Source organism: Rhinolophus sinicus, linkage group LG02 (genome assembly GCF_036562045.2).
Source record: "Rhinolophus sinicus isolate RSC01 linkage group LG02, ASM3656204v1, whole genome shotgun sequence".
In the NCBI taxonomy this organism is placed as follows: Eukaryota; Metazoa; Chordata; class Mammalia; order Chiroptera; family Rhinolophidae; genus Rhinolophus; species Rhinolophus sinicus.
In genome coordinates, this window is record NC_133752.1 from 31,678,422 (window position 1) to 31,698,125 (window position 19,704).

General features: G+C 37.2%; 1 protein-coding gene across 5 annotated transcripts in view; it reads left to right on the forward strand.

Annotated features, from left to right (window-relative positions):
- TBCK (TBC1 domain containing kinase) overlaps positions 1-19,704 on the forward strand; it is a 178,789-nt gene that overhangs the window by 151,042 nt on the left and 8,043 nt on the right. For all 5 annotated transcript variants that reach the window (XM_019738922.2, XM_019738920.2, XM_019738921.2 and 2 more), the window contains one exon: positions 3,039-3,198. In XM_019738922.2, the coding sequence (XP_019594481.2) occupies positions 3,039-3,198 (160 nt within the window). The remainder of the gene's footprint in view (positions 1-3,038; positions 3,199-19,704) is intronic.

Below are 19,704 nucleotides of genomic sequence, written 5' to 3' on the forward strand. Positions count from 1 at the left end.
GGTTAGGTCACAAGTTACCAGAGAAAAATCGTGTTTAGTAGCATATATCACAGAGTGCTGTCAGGGTAGTAAACAGCTCTGTTCCAACACCTGACCAGGTGACTGCCATATTAACTGGCTGCTTTCGTGCTTTTATAACTACTGTTATTCCATAGTCACTAATTTTCCAGTATGTGGCTGAACACATCATATATAGAGACACTCAAATGTGACTTTACATTGTAAAGCTTAAAACAGTCTAAGCATTGCCTTTTCTCTTTTATTTCTGATTTTCAAAGAAGAGAACCTGATTGGCTCAGCCTGCATCAGATATCCACCTTCACCCTCCCACTCCCTGCTATGCTGTCAGTCATGTTTGCAGCAGGATTATCTGATACAAACATGACAGCCTGGGCCACCCTTTCATCTAGGTCAGTCATTAGTTGACGGTGGGCAGGCAACCAAAACATGTCTGCTATAGCGTTTAACCAGGATAGGTTTGTATTGCTTTTGCTACTGTGAAAACACTAAAAAGAAAAAAATGTTCACAGTTGATAAGGACTTTTATAAACACAGAAACTCTCTGGAAACTGATTCCAACAGGCAGATGTAGATACATTTGCTGAGAATATTTGAGTTGTTACGCTCTTTGTGGTGTCAAATTTTTTTCATTTTAAAGTATATTCTTACTGAAAATAAAAGTACCACCAGAGTAATTATATGCTGAGAATGAAGTTATTACTGGTCATGAAAACTGCGGTTGAAAATACTGAATAATTGTAAATGTTTGAGAAACTAGTGCTGATGAAATCCAAGGATGATCTGCCCGTGATCATAAATTCTCTGTCTGTTCTAAAAGGCTCTAACTGAACAATGTACACTGGGATGCTAATGTTTATCCTAGCTCTCTTCTCATTTTTCAGAACGTTTGTAGTCCTTTATTAATGCCAAATGCTTTAAAGGAAAAAATGATGAAGCAGCAGCTGACTAGAAATTTTTAAATATATGTGATCAATCTCCACCATCATTCTTGAGAGTAGGCGCCTCAAATTTCTACTGTCTCCATTAAGGACAGAGAAAGAAAAACAGAAAGAGAGATGTAGTACTCTGAAGATGAACCTACAAATTGGGGCAGTAAAGAAACTGTCATAGTATCGATAAATAATTATAATGTTCCCCCTTCTACAGTGACGACTGATGAGTTTGAGGGAAGAATATTAGTTGCTTGCTTTTAAAATTCTATGACTTTTCCATTTTTTAAAGAATGGATCTAGAGTGAAAATTTAAGGGGAAATACCTTTGTTGAACACATAAGCATCCCTTCGTGGTCATCGTTAGTGATTGTTAAGGGAGGTGCCCAGACTTAGTATAAACTAGTCTTTACTCCCCTTCTAGCCTTTCTCTACATTGTTGCCCAAGTGCAAATGTGATCTGTTACTTCTCTGTTTAAAACACTTTCTGATTTTCATTGTTCTAGGAGAAACACCACTATTGGCAGCATGACCTATAGGGCCCTGCATGGTCTGACCTCTGCATCCATTTCCAGGCTCGTCTTATCTCATGCCACTCTGCTCTCTAAATTCCTCTGGCAGTAGCCTTCACTCATGTCTCCTTATTGGTCTCGTGACTTTCCAATATAAGCCTAACATTTCTACCCGAAATGTTTGTTCTTTCCACCACCTTATCCCACCTCCATTCCATCCCTTTACCTAATTAACTTTTATTAAGTCTTCAAATTTTTACTTGGCCATCACTTTCTTTTTCAGTGAAAATCTTCCCTGTCCTCCCCAAATGAATACATCTCTTTTAGAACCGTTTTCACTGTTGTTATTTTGTTTAAGTTATTTGATAAAGAATAATATTTAAGAATGTCTTCCTTTTAATAGACTCTATAATCATCTGTTTAATTACTTTGGAGGGCATATTTTTTTATTTCTTTAAGATCTTAAGATATCTCTAAATATTTTAAGCTAATACACGCTTTTCATTCCAAAATTAAAAGCAATAGTGAAAAAAAAAAACATCAGAGTGCTTCTAAAGTGCAAATATAATAAAACATCGCTCCCTTTAGAGACCATAAAATTGAAAAGAATGGAAATGTCAGCTAAGTTGACTTGAGAAATAAACCAACAACCGAAGTGTTTCCAATCAGTGCTGTTGACCTCTAACAGTTCTAAATAGAGCCCCATTTAGCAATTGCTTGCCCAAAGTCGATAGGCTTTTGCAGTATCAGATTATATCTGAAAATATCCATTTGGCTACATTACCATGAGAGCTTTAGGATAATCATAGTAGTAATGAACTGCAAAGCATGAATGTTGTGCAACCAATGAGATTGCCATTGATTTGCTGCATCCTGACCACTTTCACAATACTTCATTTGATCAAGAAAGTCTTCCTCACATCTTTGGGCAGTCTTCTTCCTTTCGCTTTTCCATTACATTTTCACATTTAACTGTTTGGGTTTTTTCCTTAAAAGTGCCTTATTTTGTGTAGCTAAAATATTCATGTGAGCATGGAAAGTTGTTTAGAAATGTTAAAAGTTCAGAAGAAAACCGGAAATAAAACCAGTGAATTACTGGCATAGTAATTAGTAAAAGTTTATTGTGCAAACACCAAAACGACACTTTGCAAACCAAAGCATGGAATGAGGGTCAGAAGCATATTGTTACAAGCAGCTTATATAGTGTGAAGACAGTGATTTTAATTTTCACAGTGTTTGGTCACAGTATTAGAATTTTCTTAAATGAAAAGGAATTGGTTAGTGGTTACCTCATATCAATTTGGGGAACAATTTAAGTTTCCCTTCTGATTTTCAGAGGCATAAGCAAGAAGTGACCCAGGTCAAGTTAGCCTCACTTGTCTTGGAAAAGAAGCTAAATAAGCTTCACTTGTAGGACTACACTGGTTTTGTCTGCTCAGAGAATTTTCAAGTCTGGTCTCCATTTGTGTTTGATTTTAATGGTACTATCTTCTGGGAATCAATTACCCCTGTGAGTTTCCCTCTTACACTCAAGTCTGCACACAAATAAATGTTTTCCTTAAACGTTCCTTCCCAGTTTTATTCGGGGCCACATTTCAGGCAGCATCAATATTCCATTCAGCACTGCATTCACCACAGAAGGGGAGCTAACCCAGGGCCCTTACACGGCTATGCTCCAGAGCTTCAAAGGGAAGGTCATTGTCATCGTGGGGCACGTGGCCAAGCACACAGCAGAGGTAAGTGTCCTCAGAAGTGTCCTAGACATGGAATGATGCGTTATCACCTGCCTACCGTAACAGGTGGTCTAAAAGTTTATTTCTTCAGAAGTCGGCCACAAATGAGCTTTGCAGATCTGTCTATATTCTTACATAGAAGAGCCTGTCCACCTTTTCCCAGTAAAAGGATTCAGGTTTTCTTCCTCAGTGTGCAGCATCAAGATCAATAGTGAGCTTAGAAAAATCCAAATGATAGCCTAAGAGCCTAAGGTGTTCTTTTTCTTTTTTAACTGCTTTCCTTAATTGCAAAGAAGTAATGTCAATTCCCTCTATCTGATAAGAACAGTGGGGCTTCATTAGAGACTCTGAAAGCTGGTCATGGTGGCATTTGTTTGATTTGGGGGTTTTGTTTACTGTAGACTCAAAGTTTTTTGATAATAGAGAATTCAGGAAGGATATCAACTTTAAGATGGGAGGAGTATATGAAAGAATGAGTTGGCTTCCCTCTTCCCTGGCTATGTTCTAAGCAAATTGAAAAATAAAACAAAGAATAGCATATGGAGGTCAAAAATATCACCTTCATTTTTTTATAAAAGACAAGTTGGAGAATATGGTTTCATATGGGAGCCATATGGGTTTGCTCCCAAATGCCCCAGAATTAAAGAACATATCTAGATTTAGGCAACACTGAACAAGCACAGCCCTTTTTCTAAAGGAGGCGAGAATGTGCTCCTGGAAAAGGAACAGGGGTGGTTTTCTCCCTGCAGGAAGCTTATTCCCAAGAGAAAGAATGGCAGGACTGAGCCTTTCCAAATTTACCAATGAAATAAATCACTCCACTTCCCAGGGCAGAGTAAATACAGGGACAAAAAATAAAGGTAAAAAATAAACTTTGAAAAATGTACTCAAAGAAATCAGCAGTGGAGATAAAATGTGTATATTCCTTTATGTCTATATAAATAGAATAATCCAGAAATGTAGTCAGATGATTACTTTAATACTTTGGGCCATTTTAAGCATCCAGTAATCCTTGTCTGAGAAGTACAGGGCTAACGGTATAGCATTGGCTTTTGACACCAAATGAAGGTCATCCTGGCTGATGACATTTAATTGACCATATTATTTAATGATATTATAAGTCGTAATTCTCTCACCCCTCTTTTATATAACTATATCTAGTGTCTGACAGTACAATCTAAATGCACTCATTTCAGAGAAAGTCTATATAATAAATGACTAATGTTCAATTTTAAGTAAATGAGAACATTTTAGAATTAAAGCCATGGTATCTAAATATCTTGATGTAATTTATTAAATAACAATAATTTATTTTCCAGTACTACTTTATGTATGACAATAGTATAAAATGTGAATTTTAAGTATTATTTTATGTGTGATGATAGTATCAAAGTTCTAGAGTTTGGGAGTAGCATCAGCAGAATGGCAGAGTAGGCAGCTCTAATATCCCATTCATTCACAGAAACATTGAAAGCAAGTAGAAACTGTACTATGTGAATGAAAGCTGCAAAAGCAGACATCTTTGTCTTCTTCCTGTCCTTAGGGGAAAAGCTTTCAGTCTTTCACCACTAAGTATTGTTGGTTGGATTTTTTTCGTATGTCCCTTTTGTCATGTTGAAGAAATTATTTTTCTTAGTTTATTGAATGTTTTTATCATGGAGTGGTGTTGAATTTTGTCAAAAGCTTTTTCTGTACCAACTGAGATGATTATGTGTTTTTTCCCCTCCTTTCTATGAATGTGGTATATTGATTTATTTTCATATGTTTAACTACCCTTGCATTCCTAGCATAAATACCACTTAGTCATTGTGTGTAATTCTGTGTTCCTAAATTCAGTTTGCTAGTATTTTGTTGAGGATTTTTGGATCAATATTCATCAGGGATATTTGTCTACAGTTTTCTTCTGTCAAGGTCTGGCTTTGGTATAAGAATAATACTGGCCTCATAGCATGAGTTAGGAAGTGTACCCTGCTCTTTAATTTGTTGGAAGAGTTTGAGAAGGATTGGTGGTAATTCTAGCCAAAGCAATTAGGCGAGAAAAAGAAATAAAAGATATCACAATTGGAACATGCATTAATATCCCAGAGCTGCAGTAAAAGGTAACACAAACTGGGTGACTTAAACAACAGAAATTTATTTTCATAGTTCTGGAGGCTGCGAATTTGAAATCAGGGTGTTAATAGGGCCATGCTTCCTCTGCAGTTCTAGGTAGAATCTTTCCCAGCCTTTTCCCAGCTTCTGGTGGTGGCCAGCAATCCTTGTCACCCACACAGTAGGAGAAAATATTTGTAAATTATGTATCTGATAAGGATTTAATATCAGAATACAAAATTAACACACAAAGATTAGTTATGTATCTCTTCACTAAGAACTTCTACAACTCAACAACAGAAAGACAGCAAAGTTTAAATTGGGAAACTATTTAGACATTTAAGACATTTCTCTGAAGATACACAAATGGCCAAAAAGCACATGAAAAGATACTTCACATCACTAGTCATTAGGGAAATGCAAATCAAAACCACAGTGAGCTACCACTTCATACCCAAGTATTGGCAAGGATGTGTAGAAATTAGAACCTCCCAGGTGCATGGCTGAGGGGAGTGTAAAATGATGCAACTTTTATAGAAAATAGTTTAGCAGTTTGGCAATTCCTTCAACATGCACACATAGAATTATCGTATAGCCAGCAATTTCACTCTTAGGTAAATAACCAAAAGAATTGAAAACAAGGTTTCAAACAGATACTTGTATGCCAGTGTTCATAGCAGCATTATTTACAATAGTCAAAAAGTGGGAACAATGCAAATGTCTCTCAACAGATGAATAAACAAAATGTGGTATATACTACTCAGCCATAAAAAGAATGGAATTTTGATATATGCTACAATGTGGATGAACCTTGAAAACATGCTAAGTTGAAATATACCAAACACAAAGGACAAATATTCTATGATTCAACTTATATAAAATACTGAGAATAGGCAAATTCATCGGGACAGAAAGTAAATTAGTGCTGTTAGGGGCTGGGCGGTGGGTGGAATGGGAGTTTTTTTGTTTAATGGGTACAGAGTTTCTGTTTGGGATGATAAATTTAGTAAATAACTAGTAGTGATGGTGGTAGAACATTGTGAGTGTACTCAATGGCACTGAATTGTGTACCTAAAAATTGTTAAAATTGCAAGTTTCATGTTATATATATTTTACCCTGATATTTTTAAAGTTACAGGGTTTGATGTGTTCAGACTACCTCACTTTCCCCAGTTCATTTGAGCTCTACAATTTTTGGTCAGATTGTAATGGAAAATCTTTCATAAGGGCAGTTCTGATCAGGTCTCATCTTTTTCCCGTGTGGGTATTTAAAAAAAAAAGGCAAAAACAAACAACAAAAAAACACTGTTTCCAGACAGGTAGCAGTTTTTCTTCTAAGTTGAAATCTGTGCATTGCAGCTGGCAGAGTCCTATTTTGAAAAGACTAAGAAAGCCACAGTTGAATGCTGTGAAAGAAAGCAGAGGTGCCAATTCTAGTCAGTACATTTACAAATTATCTTTGCAGATGTTGATGATTTTTATTTCAAACTCATATTTGGACTTGGGAATTTTTTGTTTTCAAAACAGTCAGCACTGATTGTAATTTTTCTAGTTTTACATCTTCTTGATACCTGGGAAATGAGCTACTGAAAATCCAACAAATTAAAATATTACATAAAATAGCATACAACTCAATAAAACAAAACGGCTCTCAGTATTGAATTTAACAAGTAGTAAAATATCATTGAACAACTTCAAGGAAGAGTCAATGAACCACTTGTCTGGTGTGAGACAGTATTAAAGTCTCCCATGTGACATACAAATTAGGACCTGAGTGTCTTTTGTAATACAAATGTGAAGGATATACTCTACAATGACCAGATGTATTGAATTGTATTGAATATATTGCCTAAAAGCACACAGCATACAGAACAGATCTGAGAAATACTGCTTATTCATGTACCTGAATAATGATAATCAGAAGATATATGATACCGTTTTAATTATGTATTCATTAACTATTTCCTGTAAGTACAATTGATTAGCAATTTATTGCTATAAGATGGTTTCTTTACAATTACCTTCACAAGGCTTTTGTATTTTGGCCTAGCTTCCCCATTAAATACATCAGAAAATCTTTAGAATCTGCTATTTCTTATTGAGATGAAACATTGTTTCCTCCCAGAATAGGGCCAAATACAAAGAAAGGAGGACTACAAAGATTTTAGTTTAATTAGGGTCCCATGTAGATGCTTCCCTGTGCCAGAATTAAGTTCTAAATATCACTTGTCAGTTAATCTTTATTTCACCTTATCCGACAGGTTAAATAGTGAGCTGTTACATAATCAAACATATCCAGATATTTTGTGACCAAAGTTATATAAGCATCAAGGACGGTCAGATAGTACCGAGTGAGTGGAGTCCTGAGTCTCTGAAATGCGTACTCCTGCTCCAGGGCGGATCAGATTTTGTGCTGATCCTTGCTGCTGTATGGCCAAGTTTAACTTGACAAGCCACACAAATATAGACTGCATCTGTTGGTAGGGCTGATGGGAGTAGGATGACCTTTGTGTCGAAACAAGGATAAAGTAAGTTCAAGCTTTGTGTCACATTTTAAATGAAAAGCATGTCAGGGTCTCACTCTTGTCTCATTACAGACAATCACCTTTTTAAAACTCACATGAGACACTGCATCTTCAATTGCTAAACTGAATTAGATCACCTGGGCATAGAAAGAAAACCTGCCAGCATGATATATACAGAAAGCTTCATTAAAAACAAACAAACAAAGAAATCTTACAAAACTGAACTGTGCTGAGTTAATCTCAGAGAGCAAGTGTGTAAATCTGAACAGTAAGGCAACAATGATTCAGATCAATGGGGGGGCAGACATAGTCTACTATCCATATCATGACCTCATAAAAGGGTTGTTATTCCTTGAGCAGCAGACTCAGATTTAAAGGAAATTTTGATTTTTAACATTAATCAACTACTGTCTAGGGGGAAATGTGTGGTTTGTTTTGATACTCATGGCAACCATTACTCACACTACCCTACTTCCAAGCTAAGGTCAAAGTGTCATATATCTCAGATTGACAAAACACCATCGTGAATTCCCCTCTTCCCTAGAAGTAAATTATCATGTTTAGCAAGAATGATGACTTAGCACCATAGCATGCTTTAATGTGTTAGTTATTTTGTCTCCCCTGTAGGAAAATAATGTAGTGGGATCCATCTCTAGAGCTAGTGATGGTTCTCAGATGGGAAAATGGCCAATAACACACACCAGAACAAAATGAAACTCCAACTGGTGTTTCTCTACCTTTAGTGAGTCCTTAAGAAAAACTGTAACTAAACATCTTATTGCTTTGTTAGTCACTGAAACTCATAAGACTTTAAAAATCTCTATCTAAATTATATTTTGTGGTTATCAGACCACTTAGATTTCATCTCGGCCAGTGTCACATTCGATAGCTTATCATGAAGGAAAGAAATTGAAGGAATTTTTGACTTTCACTTTGTCTTGTCAGTTCTTTGGAAAATATTAGGAACAGCTGATTTTACCCTTAAAATGTTAATATTCTTGACGTTAACTCAGTACTTTTATGTCATTAAAATAAATATTAATCTGAAAACATACGAACCAATGGCAAGTAATAAGCCATGGGTGTTATTATTCTTTCCTTTAAAACAAAACAAAGCAAACCACCTCCAAAAAAGACAAAAAACAAAAATAAAAAAGAGCAAAGCATATATATTTCTGATTAACATTTGATTCAGAAACCTAGACAAGAGACAATTTTTGTGGAGATTCTGTGACTAAAGGGTGTGAGTGGCTGATGCTTTCTACACATGGCATATAAGAATTAAATTTAAAATGTAGTACCCAGGTGCTACATCTGATTATTTTCAACTGAAAATAATTAGATTTATATAGGCAAATCATGACATTGCAGCTATTTTTAAAAATTATAGTCTAGTTATGTTTATTGACACTCCCCTAGAGGCCCAAGTTATTTAACCTGTGGATGTTAGATTGCAAGTTAATTTGTATTGCATGCAGTCATGTGGGGCTTCCACTCTCTCGTCCCACCCCTCACTGGCTGGATCCCTTTTCTCCGTCCCTTTTCTCTCTCTAGTCCTGTCTCCTTCCTCTCTTTGCTCAAGCTCTTTCTCTAGCTTTTGGTCTCAGGCTTCAGAGATTGTCCTACTCCATGTGCTCAAAGGGAACCAAATGACTCTGAAAACACTTTTAAGCCAATCCAGCATACTTGTATGTGTCGTCCCTATAGTAAACTTCTTGGGCTGCAGATAGTACCTGCCTAGTTCTTCAGATTAATAGTACTTTTAAAGCACTCTTTATGTGATCTTTTACCTGTCAGAAAATGTATTAGGCCTCTTTATAATTGTACCTTCAGCATTTTGATAATGGGAACTGAATGTCCTTTATGAGTTCCAAATATACAAGGAATTCTTTCCCTATCTTGTTAGACCTATAAGCACTGGCTGTGGTGAAACTTGGCTTTCTTCCTGACTTCTCCTCGCCTTCTTGTCAGCAAATGTTTTGGTCTGTGGGTTTATGTCAGATTATAAGAAAACATTTTAGACATTAATGCAACTTGAGCACACTAGACATCATATGAGGCATAACAGGGAAAATTCTCCTACATAACTGCATTTGGTAAGTGATGGGGAATAACTTACAGACTCATGAACTAAAACCTGTCCCAGAGAGTCCCTATTCTCATAGCTTTTCAAAAGTTAGGTGAAATAAAAATTGGGGTAGGAGTTGTAGTAAAGGGGACTCTAAAACACCGAATCTAGACTTTGGTTGTCTGTTCTTTAACGTGTTTACGAGAGGTGTTTTGTATATAAGCAGTTTTTTAAAAGATGGAGAGAGCTCATTTCCAATTTCCCGGAAAAACTGCCAAGTCATCGCCTCAATCCTGTGATCTCTGGCACCTCTACTGGTGACTTGTCACTGGATGAAAGTCATTTTGTCTCAGTACGTGTTATTCTTCATACCCACCCTGCCCTCCACAGCCCACCATGTAATTAATTACTACTTACCGCAGGAATGTTTGTGGCTGATAAAAAACGAACCACAGACGCCCTCCGGCTTGACCTACAGAGGTTTGGACTTGGCTGTGATCCATCACAGCTCTAACTATTTGAATCTGAGTTTTTATTGTATACATTCTTTTCAGAGCATAGTATACTGTATGTAATAGGACTAGTGGCTTGGACGCAGTATGGGTTTACTGTTCTCGGTTGTCTAGTGTAAACAGAAGTTAATGAATGATTGTTGCTGCTATTCTAGTCCCAACTATCACAGATCAAAGGAAAATGTACCAGAGGGCTCTTTCGAGCTCCTGATGCCTGATGGTATTAAATGGTGGAATTTTATCAGAAGAGGCTATCCTTTAATATGAGCCAGTATACTTTTTAATTAGAATAACAACTATTTTCAAACACATTTTATGTGATATCTAAAATTGCTTTCTCCTATTTTTTTAATGTCAACTTTAAAAAATTTCCAGGTAGCCATTCCTGGGAGGACTTGTTGACACTATATGCTATTGTTAAACACTAGTCTGTAAATCTACAGGAAGATCCCAATTGTCACATGCATAAACACTAGGTCACTATCAACTACCATTAATTTTAATATTAAATGAATTAGTATAAAGGAAAACATTTTTAACCTAGAGTCCATCATGAGTTTTAGAAGGTCTCTGAATTAATTAAAATTATATATAAAGTATTGTTCGTATTTGCCATTTTTTTGACAGAGGACACTTCTTACCTTTCATCTGATTGCCAAAAGTATATGGACTCAGTCAACTGTAAGACTCACTAGTATATGTCACTGCTCCATTATAAATACTGGGGATGCCAAAAAAACGTATACACAATTTAAGAGATGTTATCTATGCTCAAGCAGTAGTTCGCTGCAATAAGAAGTGTCGACGCTGATGGTAACCACTTTGAGCACCTCTTGTAATGGCAGAAGTCAAGCATGACTTGCATTCATTTCTTGTTATCGGTATATATTGAGTATTACAATTAATACGGGGGTTTTTTTCCCTTTTTTAAAATGTGTATACATTTTTGGCACCCCCTGTATTTTACCATGAACACTGTAAAGCCCTACTTTATATCCCATTGGGAACACAGCTGCCTTTTAAATTTGAATCTCTGCAATGGCAAGGCATAAATGGCTCTCCTATTAAAGGATCAATTAGAGAAAGGAAAGAGGAGGAAGAGAAGAAAAAAGGAAACTTGCCTATAGTAAGGATATGCGATGAGTCACGCTCTTCTACATGATATCTAGTTGAATCCTCCCAACACCACTTTCAGTGTACCGTTCAAGTTCATTATTATTACACATTTAACAGGTGAAGAAACTAAGGCCAAAAGTGCTAAGTGACTTACCAAAGATCCCACAGCTAACCAGTGACAGAACCCTGATTCAAACACTGTGAGGTCTAACTACAAAGTTCCTATGCTTTCCTCCATACTACCCAGGCTGTTTGAAATAGCAGATTCTCTCATCTTCTTAACTATTAGCAACACATTATATAGAAAGCATTGTTTGTCTTATCACCCTGTTAACTAGGTCTGAATTTCTCTCATCCCCCTTCCCAAATGTCTTCCATCAGGTCACTAGTATCTGTGCCTGTCTTACTGCAAGTGTACACTGTCCCTGCCTGCAGCCCCATTCCCTCCCCCGGTTCTGCCCTACAATCAGAGTGAACTTCTTGAAAAGTAAATCTGATCATTGTCAAAATGCCTCTCTGACTTCCCATTGCCTTAAAAAGAAAATTGAAACCCTAAGATGATATATTATAGAAATGTACACTTGAAACCTATATAATTTTACTAACCAGTGTCACCCCAATAAATTTATAAATAAATATTTAAAAAAAGAGAGGAAGAGAGGGAGAGAGCCAGGGAGGGAGGAAGACAGAAACCCTAATCATGGTTTATAGGACCTTTTATTATCTGGACTCTGCTTTGTTTTCCAAGCTCATCCCACCCAGCTCTCCCCTCACCCTCTTAGATTTCAGCCGTAATTAACTACTTATAGTTCCTTATGCACAAACTGTGTTCTGTACTTCTCTCTATTTGGAGCATTCTTCCCACTCTGTTCACCTGGGTAACTCCCATTTGCTTGAAAGGCCTTTTATATGGAACTCTTTATAAAGGCCGCTTTCTTAACTCCTCATGTCTGGGACTAAGTCCCCTTCTCAAGTGCTCATAGAAAACCTCTGCATTGGGACCACTATCATACATAGAGCTTCTGTGTGCATTAGACAATAACCCACCTTCCTTAGGAAGCACACAGCACCTTGTAAGGGCACAAAGCTTGGGGAGAGGATGGGCTACATTTCATGCTCTACTTACCCCTCTCCCCGTTCTCACACTCAGAGCCCAATTTGCACAACTATATAAGATGGTTCTCTGTTGTACTTGTCAGAGGGCATTGTGATGGCCTGTTCTCTTATCTGCATCTCCAGCTAAACTCAGGGATTGTGTTGTATTGTATTGTATTCACTGTTGTACCCCCAGCCCCTGGCCTTTCAGGTAGTAAGCACTCGCTAAATATTTGATGGTTGGATTCATGGCTAAGTTAATGAATGAACACGTGAAAAGTAATAGTTTGCAGTCAACTGTGCATTTGCAGGAATTGGTAAAAGGAGGAAGGCAAAAGAAAAAACTACTAGTGTCAACTAGTTTAATTCAAGACCACAAACACTGAGTGCCTACATGATGGAATCTATTGTGAGGAAACAAACGACAAGGACGTAGTCCTTTGCCCTCATAATACTTCCACTGCAGTTAAGAAGATATGTGTACAACTGATTAAAACTCGAAGAAGAATGTGGCATGTGCTATATGAGATTCATAATTGAAGCTCTAGAAAATCAATGAGGAGGAAGAAATGTCTTCCAGTTAAATGAGAGATTAATAAAGCTTCATGGAGAAGGTGATAATAGACCTAGACCTTGAATTATGGGTAGAATTTCAGTAAGGAAAAGTGTTGGGAGGAGGACCATAGGAAGGAACGGTCCAGGCAAAGGAAGTAGCACAGGCTGACTGGAAAGCACAGGGCTTCTTGGAACAGCATTTTAGCTGCAGATAAGGCTGTTTCCAGATAGGAGAGTCTGATTATAGACGCCCTTGAATGTCATGCTGCGGAGTTCACATTTTAGTGGTGGGGAGCTATTAAAGGTTTTTAAGAAGGAAAGTGACACAATCAGCTGTATTTTAGAAAGTCATTTGGAAAATTACTTTGAAAGTGTCTTCCCTCTCTTTTGTCCTTGATCCCAATGAAATAGAAACTTTAAAATACCAAGAACCAGAGACCAGTTTAAGAATTGTACTCTCCCTACATTCCCAGTTTATTTCAATGCTAGATTCTTCCCAGAGTCTACCTTTATGTTGACCTTCTATCTCAAGCTTGCAATTTCCCACTCTAAATAGTTTCTAAGCCCCCAGAGTTAGCAAAGCTCAGAGGGCTGTGGGGAAAAGACAACAGAAGGGGTTTGTCTGAGGCTGATAGCTGAAGCTCTGCAACTTGCAAAAGGAGACTGGAGAAGTGGCCCCACTGCTTTTTGCCTCTAGTAACATCCTGTCACTATCGTCTCTTACCTTATTTGAGACACTAAAGGATAACCTTCTTATTAACCATTATATTCAGGTATTTATAGAAAGATAAGCAAGTATAGTTCTAAAATAAAGAATTTCTTTTGTCCTCAAAATGCAAAGAAATGTTAGACTTAATATTATCAAAATGAAACTTTCAGTAAGAGCTTTTAGGTGCTATATATTAGGTCCTTACTGACCAGATAAGCAAGCTATTCCTTGGAAGGGATCCACAGATCTTGACTCACCTTGCTTAACGATAATAGCCCTCTGAAGGAAAAAAAGCTTTATACAACAGTAACTGAGGTCTCAGGATTTCCTGAGGGTCTTCCATGACGTTACCATGTAGGCAGCAGAGTGCCAGGTAAAATGGAAAGGGAAAAACTAAAAGCACAGGAACCACTTAGGAATTAATTCAAGAGTAATCAGGGTCTCATATGGAATAGGAACAAAGGAAGGAAAAGAAAGAATGGATCCAAGACAAATCACGGAGAGAACTGGCACGGCTTGGTGCCTAATTGAATGTGAAACTACAAGAGGTGTTTTGTTTGTTTGTTTGTTTGTTTGTTTTAACTCAAAGATAACCTTGAAGTTCCCAGATTATGTTTGGGCGGAGGTTGCTGATACCTTTAACAGAGATAAGGAAGAGGAAAATAAAGTAGATTTGTAGGGAATATGATGAATTTTGGACATACTGAGTTTGAAGTGCTAATGGGACCTCAATATAAAATGTCAGTCAAGCATTTAGAGGTTCAGACTAGCATTCAAAGGAGAGTTAAAACTAGATGTGTATACATAGACTCCTTTAGTTATGAAATGAACACTTAGTATTCTACAATACAGAAAAATGATGTAGGGTCTTTCTTTGTTATAATTAAATGTAAGAGCTTATAAAGGCATTATTCTAGAAAGGAAGACAAATTCCAGGTGATAGCCTCAGCAAGAGATTATAGAAAGACCATTAAAAGATATAACATACTTGCTTCAATAAATTGTAAAAAGCCATTGTCTCCATTATAAACTAGCTTATAATAAGAAAAAGTGCTTTAGGGCAAATGATTGGTAGAGGAAGTCAACAAAAAAAACTAGAGGTCTAAGGAAAATGGAAGAGGAAGGAAAGGAAAACACCATTTTGACATGTAAGGAAAAATATTTATTATTAGGACTTCAACAAAACAAAAAATTGAATACAAGTTGCACGGACTTATATTATGCTGGGATATCATGTGCAGATATCATCTTTATTTTTCTTGCTATTTTTATTCAAAAAATATACTTTAAAAAATTTAAATCCTCTTCCTTTAATTGTCATGACATTTTGTTAGAATTACACATAAGAGAGTACACTAGAAGAGACAAGATAAATTTATATCGCACATTAAAATATTAATTTATCTTTTTTTACATACCTCCTGAGTGGCCCACATACCACTAAAAATTACCAAGAGTAGAAGTGAAACTTTCACTGCATCCTCTTCCAAGTCTTTCGGCTCCTTCAGTTCTTTAACGGTGGAAATGAACTGCGGAGAACGTCTCTCCTCTGGCTGCGCTGTGGACTTCTACATTAAAATTATCACACTTTATTATTTTTTATTTCTATATTTATCAGCTTCATCATCAATACTTTTTTGTGTAAATGTGGGTTTTTTTTATAGATGACATTTAAAAACATCATTTTGAAAATTCATCTTACCTCTTTCAACTCCTACGAGTTGAGTGAAGGCCCTGTTAGTAAAGGTTAAAAGAAGATAGCACTTGACTGTTACCAGCACCAGTGAGATAGATCCCTTCCTATTTGCCCTAAAGCCCTTCCTACCTTCTCCACTGGGAGTAAGGCTGATTCACCTGTGCCTACCATACTGCCTGACACCCAGTAAATGCTCAAAAAGTATTTGTTCAATGAATGACCCAGTGATTCAGCAGATATTAGAACAACTACTATGTACTAGACAGTGTTCTGGGCATTGTAGGAACAGTAATAAGTAAACCACAGTCCCTGGTTGCATGGAGCTTACAGTACACTGGGAGAGACAGTCAAGAAAACACATACATCAAGTGGTGATAAAAGCTAAAATGAAAAGTAAGGTAGGATGAGGGAAAAGAGCTCTGGTGGCTTATTTTCTTTATAACGTGATCAGTGAAGTCCTGATTCCGATTGAGATTTAAAGCCACTAGAATATGGGGAACAAAGGGTTTTATATGATCTGACTTTTTAAGAGAATCATTCTGGTTGCCGTGTAGAGAAATACTGTAGGGGACAAGGATAAAGCAATCAGACAAGAAGGTACTGCAATAATCTTCTTGTAAGTAAGAGGTGAGAGTAGCTTAGACCAGGAGATGAGATGAGAGAGGTTGAGGATGAAAGAAGGGTTTGTAGATTTGCAAATCATGTGAGACCTCATAGACCATGGAAAGACCTTTAGATTTTATTCTGAATAAAATGAAAGGCCATTAAGGGGCTTTGAAAAGAGAGGTTAGGTGATCTTTCATTTTTAAAGGATCACTCACATTGTGTGGTGAATAGACCTGGGAATAGAAATGAAAAGAGATAGAAAGCACAAACCCATAGATTAAAGGAGACTTAAAAGACATCCATCCATCAGTCACAGTGTGTGGACCTTGTTTGGATCCTGATGAAAATAAATAAATTGTAAATATAGATAATTGAATGATGGGTGGATGGATAGATGATGTTTGTGAAGTAATTGGAAATTTGAACTCATACTAAATATCTAATTATATTAAGGGATTATTGTTAATATTTTCTAGGTATGATAATAGAACTGTGAATGTATTTCTTAAAGTCTTTTTTATTTGAAAGATACATATTTATATATTAAATAGTACACGGGATTTACATCAAAACAATAAATGTGGTTGAGAGGAGTTGGGGGGAGGAATAAAGGAAATAAATTGGCTACGAGTTACAGTTTTGAAGCTGGGTGTTAGTTACCTAATGGCTCATTATACCGTTCTTGTCTATGTTCATATATATGTGTGTGTGTGTGTGTGTGTACATTTTTTTAGTAAAAAGAGGATGGAAAGAGATGAAATGGAGACAGAAACTATAGGCAACAAAAAATTAAAACAAGAAAACACATTAAGTTAGTGCACTGCAATTATTTATATATTCCCTTACATTACACAAACTGTTAAAAATATTTTTAAGATAAAATCTTAACACTATCAAATTTCATAATTTCAAAGATTGGTTCCAAGAATAGAAGACTAATGTACACCATAGCATGGATTCTGAATATCCCACACACCATTAGAATAATTATCCTTAAAATAAACATGGATCAGAAAGCCTGGTCTACATAATGACTGTTTTGTAAACCCTCCCATTTTTTGGTTGTGGTTATCGCATAATTAACCATTTTCCAGTGTGTAGATATTTACCTGTTCTGCTCCTTTCTACTCACAAGTGCCTGTGTTAGGGTGTAAGAGGATCACTGACCTTGTGTTCACCTTCCTGGTTTTGCCTTGCTGCTGCTTTTACTTCTGTGAGTGAAATCAGGAAGACAGCCACTGCCTGACTGTTATTAGATATTACTACTACGAAAACTGGTCTCACACCTTATGTAGTACCTGTTATTCAGCATTAAAGAGGTATAATTGACATATAGGAATTGTATATATTAAAGGTGTACAACTTTATGTTTCCATATGTGAGTACATATACGTTATGAAATAATCACAAGCAATCTAATTGGCATATTCAATCACTCACTCACAGTTACCATTTTCTTTCTTTTTTTCTTAGCATGTTTCAAGTATACAATACAGTATTGTTCTACCTGTTATGCATAGTAAGTGTAGCCACCATGCTGTACATTAGATCTCCAGAACTTTTTTCATCTTCCATAACTGAAACTGTACCCTTTGACCAACATCTGCCCACCTCCTCCCCCTCGTCCCCTTGCTCCTGGCAACCATCATGCTCCTCTGCTTCTGTAAGTTTGGTTATTTTTGTTTCCATATATTAGTAAAATCATGCAGTATTTGTATTTATGTGTCTGGCTTATTTCACTTAGCATAATGTCCTCCAGTTTCACCCATGTGATCACAGTGGCAGGATTTCCTTCTTTAAGGTTGAATAATATTTGTGTGTGTACGTGTGTGTGTATGTGTGTGTGTGTGTGTCTCACATTTTCTTTATCCATTATCCGTTAATGGACATAGGTTGTTTCCATGCCTTGGCTATTGTGAATAATGCTGCAATGAACATGGGAGTGCAGATATCTCTTCAAGATCCAAGTGTCATTTCTTTTGGATAAATACCCAGAAGTGGAATTGCTAGGTCATAGGATAGTTCTATTTTCAGTTTTGCGAGGAGCCTCCATAGTGTTTTCCATAGAGGCTGAACCAATTTGCAGTCCCACCAACAGTGCACAAGGGTTCCTTTACGTGGTTGATTTAAGAAAATAAACTTATGTAACGTTCTTAAGAAAATAAACATCAGTGTGTTAATTATAAAATATTTGAATACAGAAAAAAACGTACTCAGTTATGGGAGGAACACAATAAAGATTGAAAGAAAAAATGACATTTCAAAATTATATTTTGATAATCGAGGGACGAGATCAGTGGAATATTTCATAAATCATTCCTACCTCTTTCCTACTAATCTGTGTCACAGCTCATATGTTTCTAATTGGAATCACTGAGATGGGCAGTTGAAATGAACCAGACCTTTATTAATGACCCCAGAAATCTCTTAAATAATCAGGACAAGACAGCACTTGAGTTATATTAACCCACGGCCACACTGTAGCCTAGATGGAGAAATCATCCCATATTCTATTTCTTATCTAAAATACGCTTATCTGAATTGCCTAGCCAAACTCTTAGAAATAGGTACATAATTTGCATGAGGTATCAGCCTAGCCCCAACCACACAGTGTCAGAAATATTAAATGTGCATCATATTTTCACTGTTCCAGATGAGTACAGAAGAAGACAGTTAAGACTAATACAGCATCAGTCTCACATCCATAAAACCAAGAAAATGAAACTACAACTGCTGCTTATTATAGGATAATTGCCAGTTTCCTCACTGTGTTCCATGCCCAACCAAAAGTAATACTGTATTTCCGTTGTGGGTCAGGGGAAGGAGTGGACAAATAAATGGAAGCAAGAAGAAGACTGCTCAGTTGGAGCTTCGCCAGGGTGCTAGCCAATTCATGCCAGCTGTCCAGGCACAGATATGAACTTAAAACTCACAAGGCCAAAGCTTCACATCAAGAAAATGGACTGTCCTATAGTGTGCTCCTTGCAGAGGCGTGCAGAAGCCCCGTTTCCTTAGCTTCCTGCTGCTACTGTGAGCTCTAGCCAAACCTGTGTCCTAGGACACCCAGTGACAAGCAGTGTGATCTTGTCGTGTGCTCCTCTCTAACCTTACCTGTCCTCAGCCTTTCATGAATGTCTTGGCTTGGGTTACCCTGCACTGCTCTGCGGCAGATCGAAAATCCTTTTCCTCCACTCACTCGTAGAACTTGACTTCCTCTGGACAAACGTGCCAGCCTCTTAGTCCAGGCTAAGTGCCAGGTAAAGAGAGAACAAGATGGAGTGGCACTCATGAGGGCCTGCCACTGCCAGACAGTGCTGCTTTGAGATGTGCCAACCCAGGCCCCAACAGAACCTACAGACCAGAGGAATGAAAAATGCAAGCACTTTGCCCGCTGCACGCAGGAGACACCCAGGAGTACCACCCACCAGCGGTGCAGCTGCCCTGCAGTCTGAGCCCCCAGATGCTGTCCCAGCTCAAACTACATCCTGCCAGCTCCAGTGGGTCATCGCCCTGTGGCTCAGTTAGTTGTGCAGCTT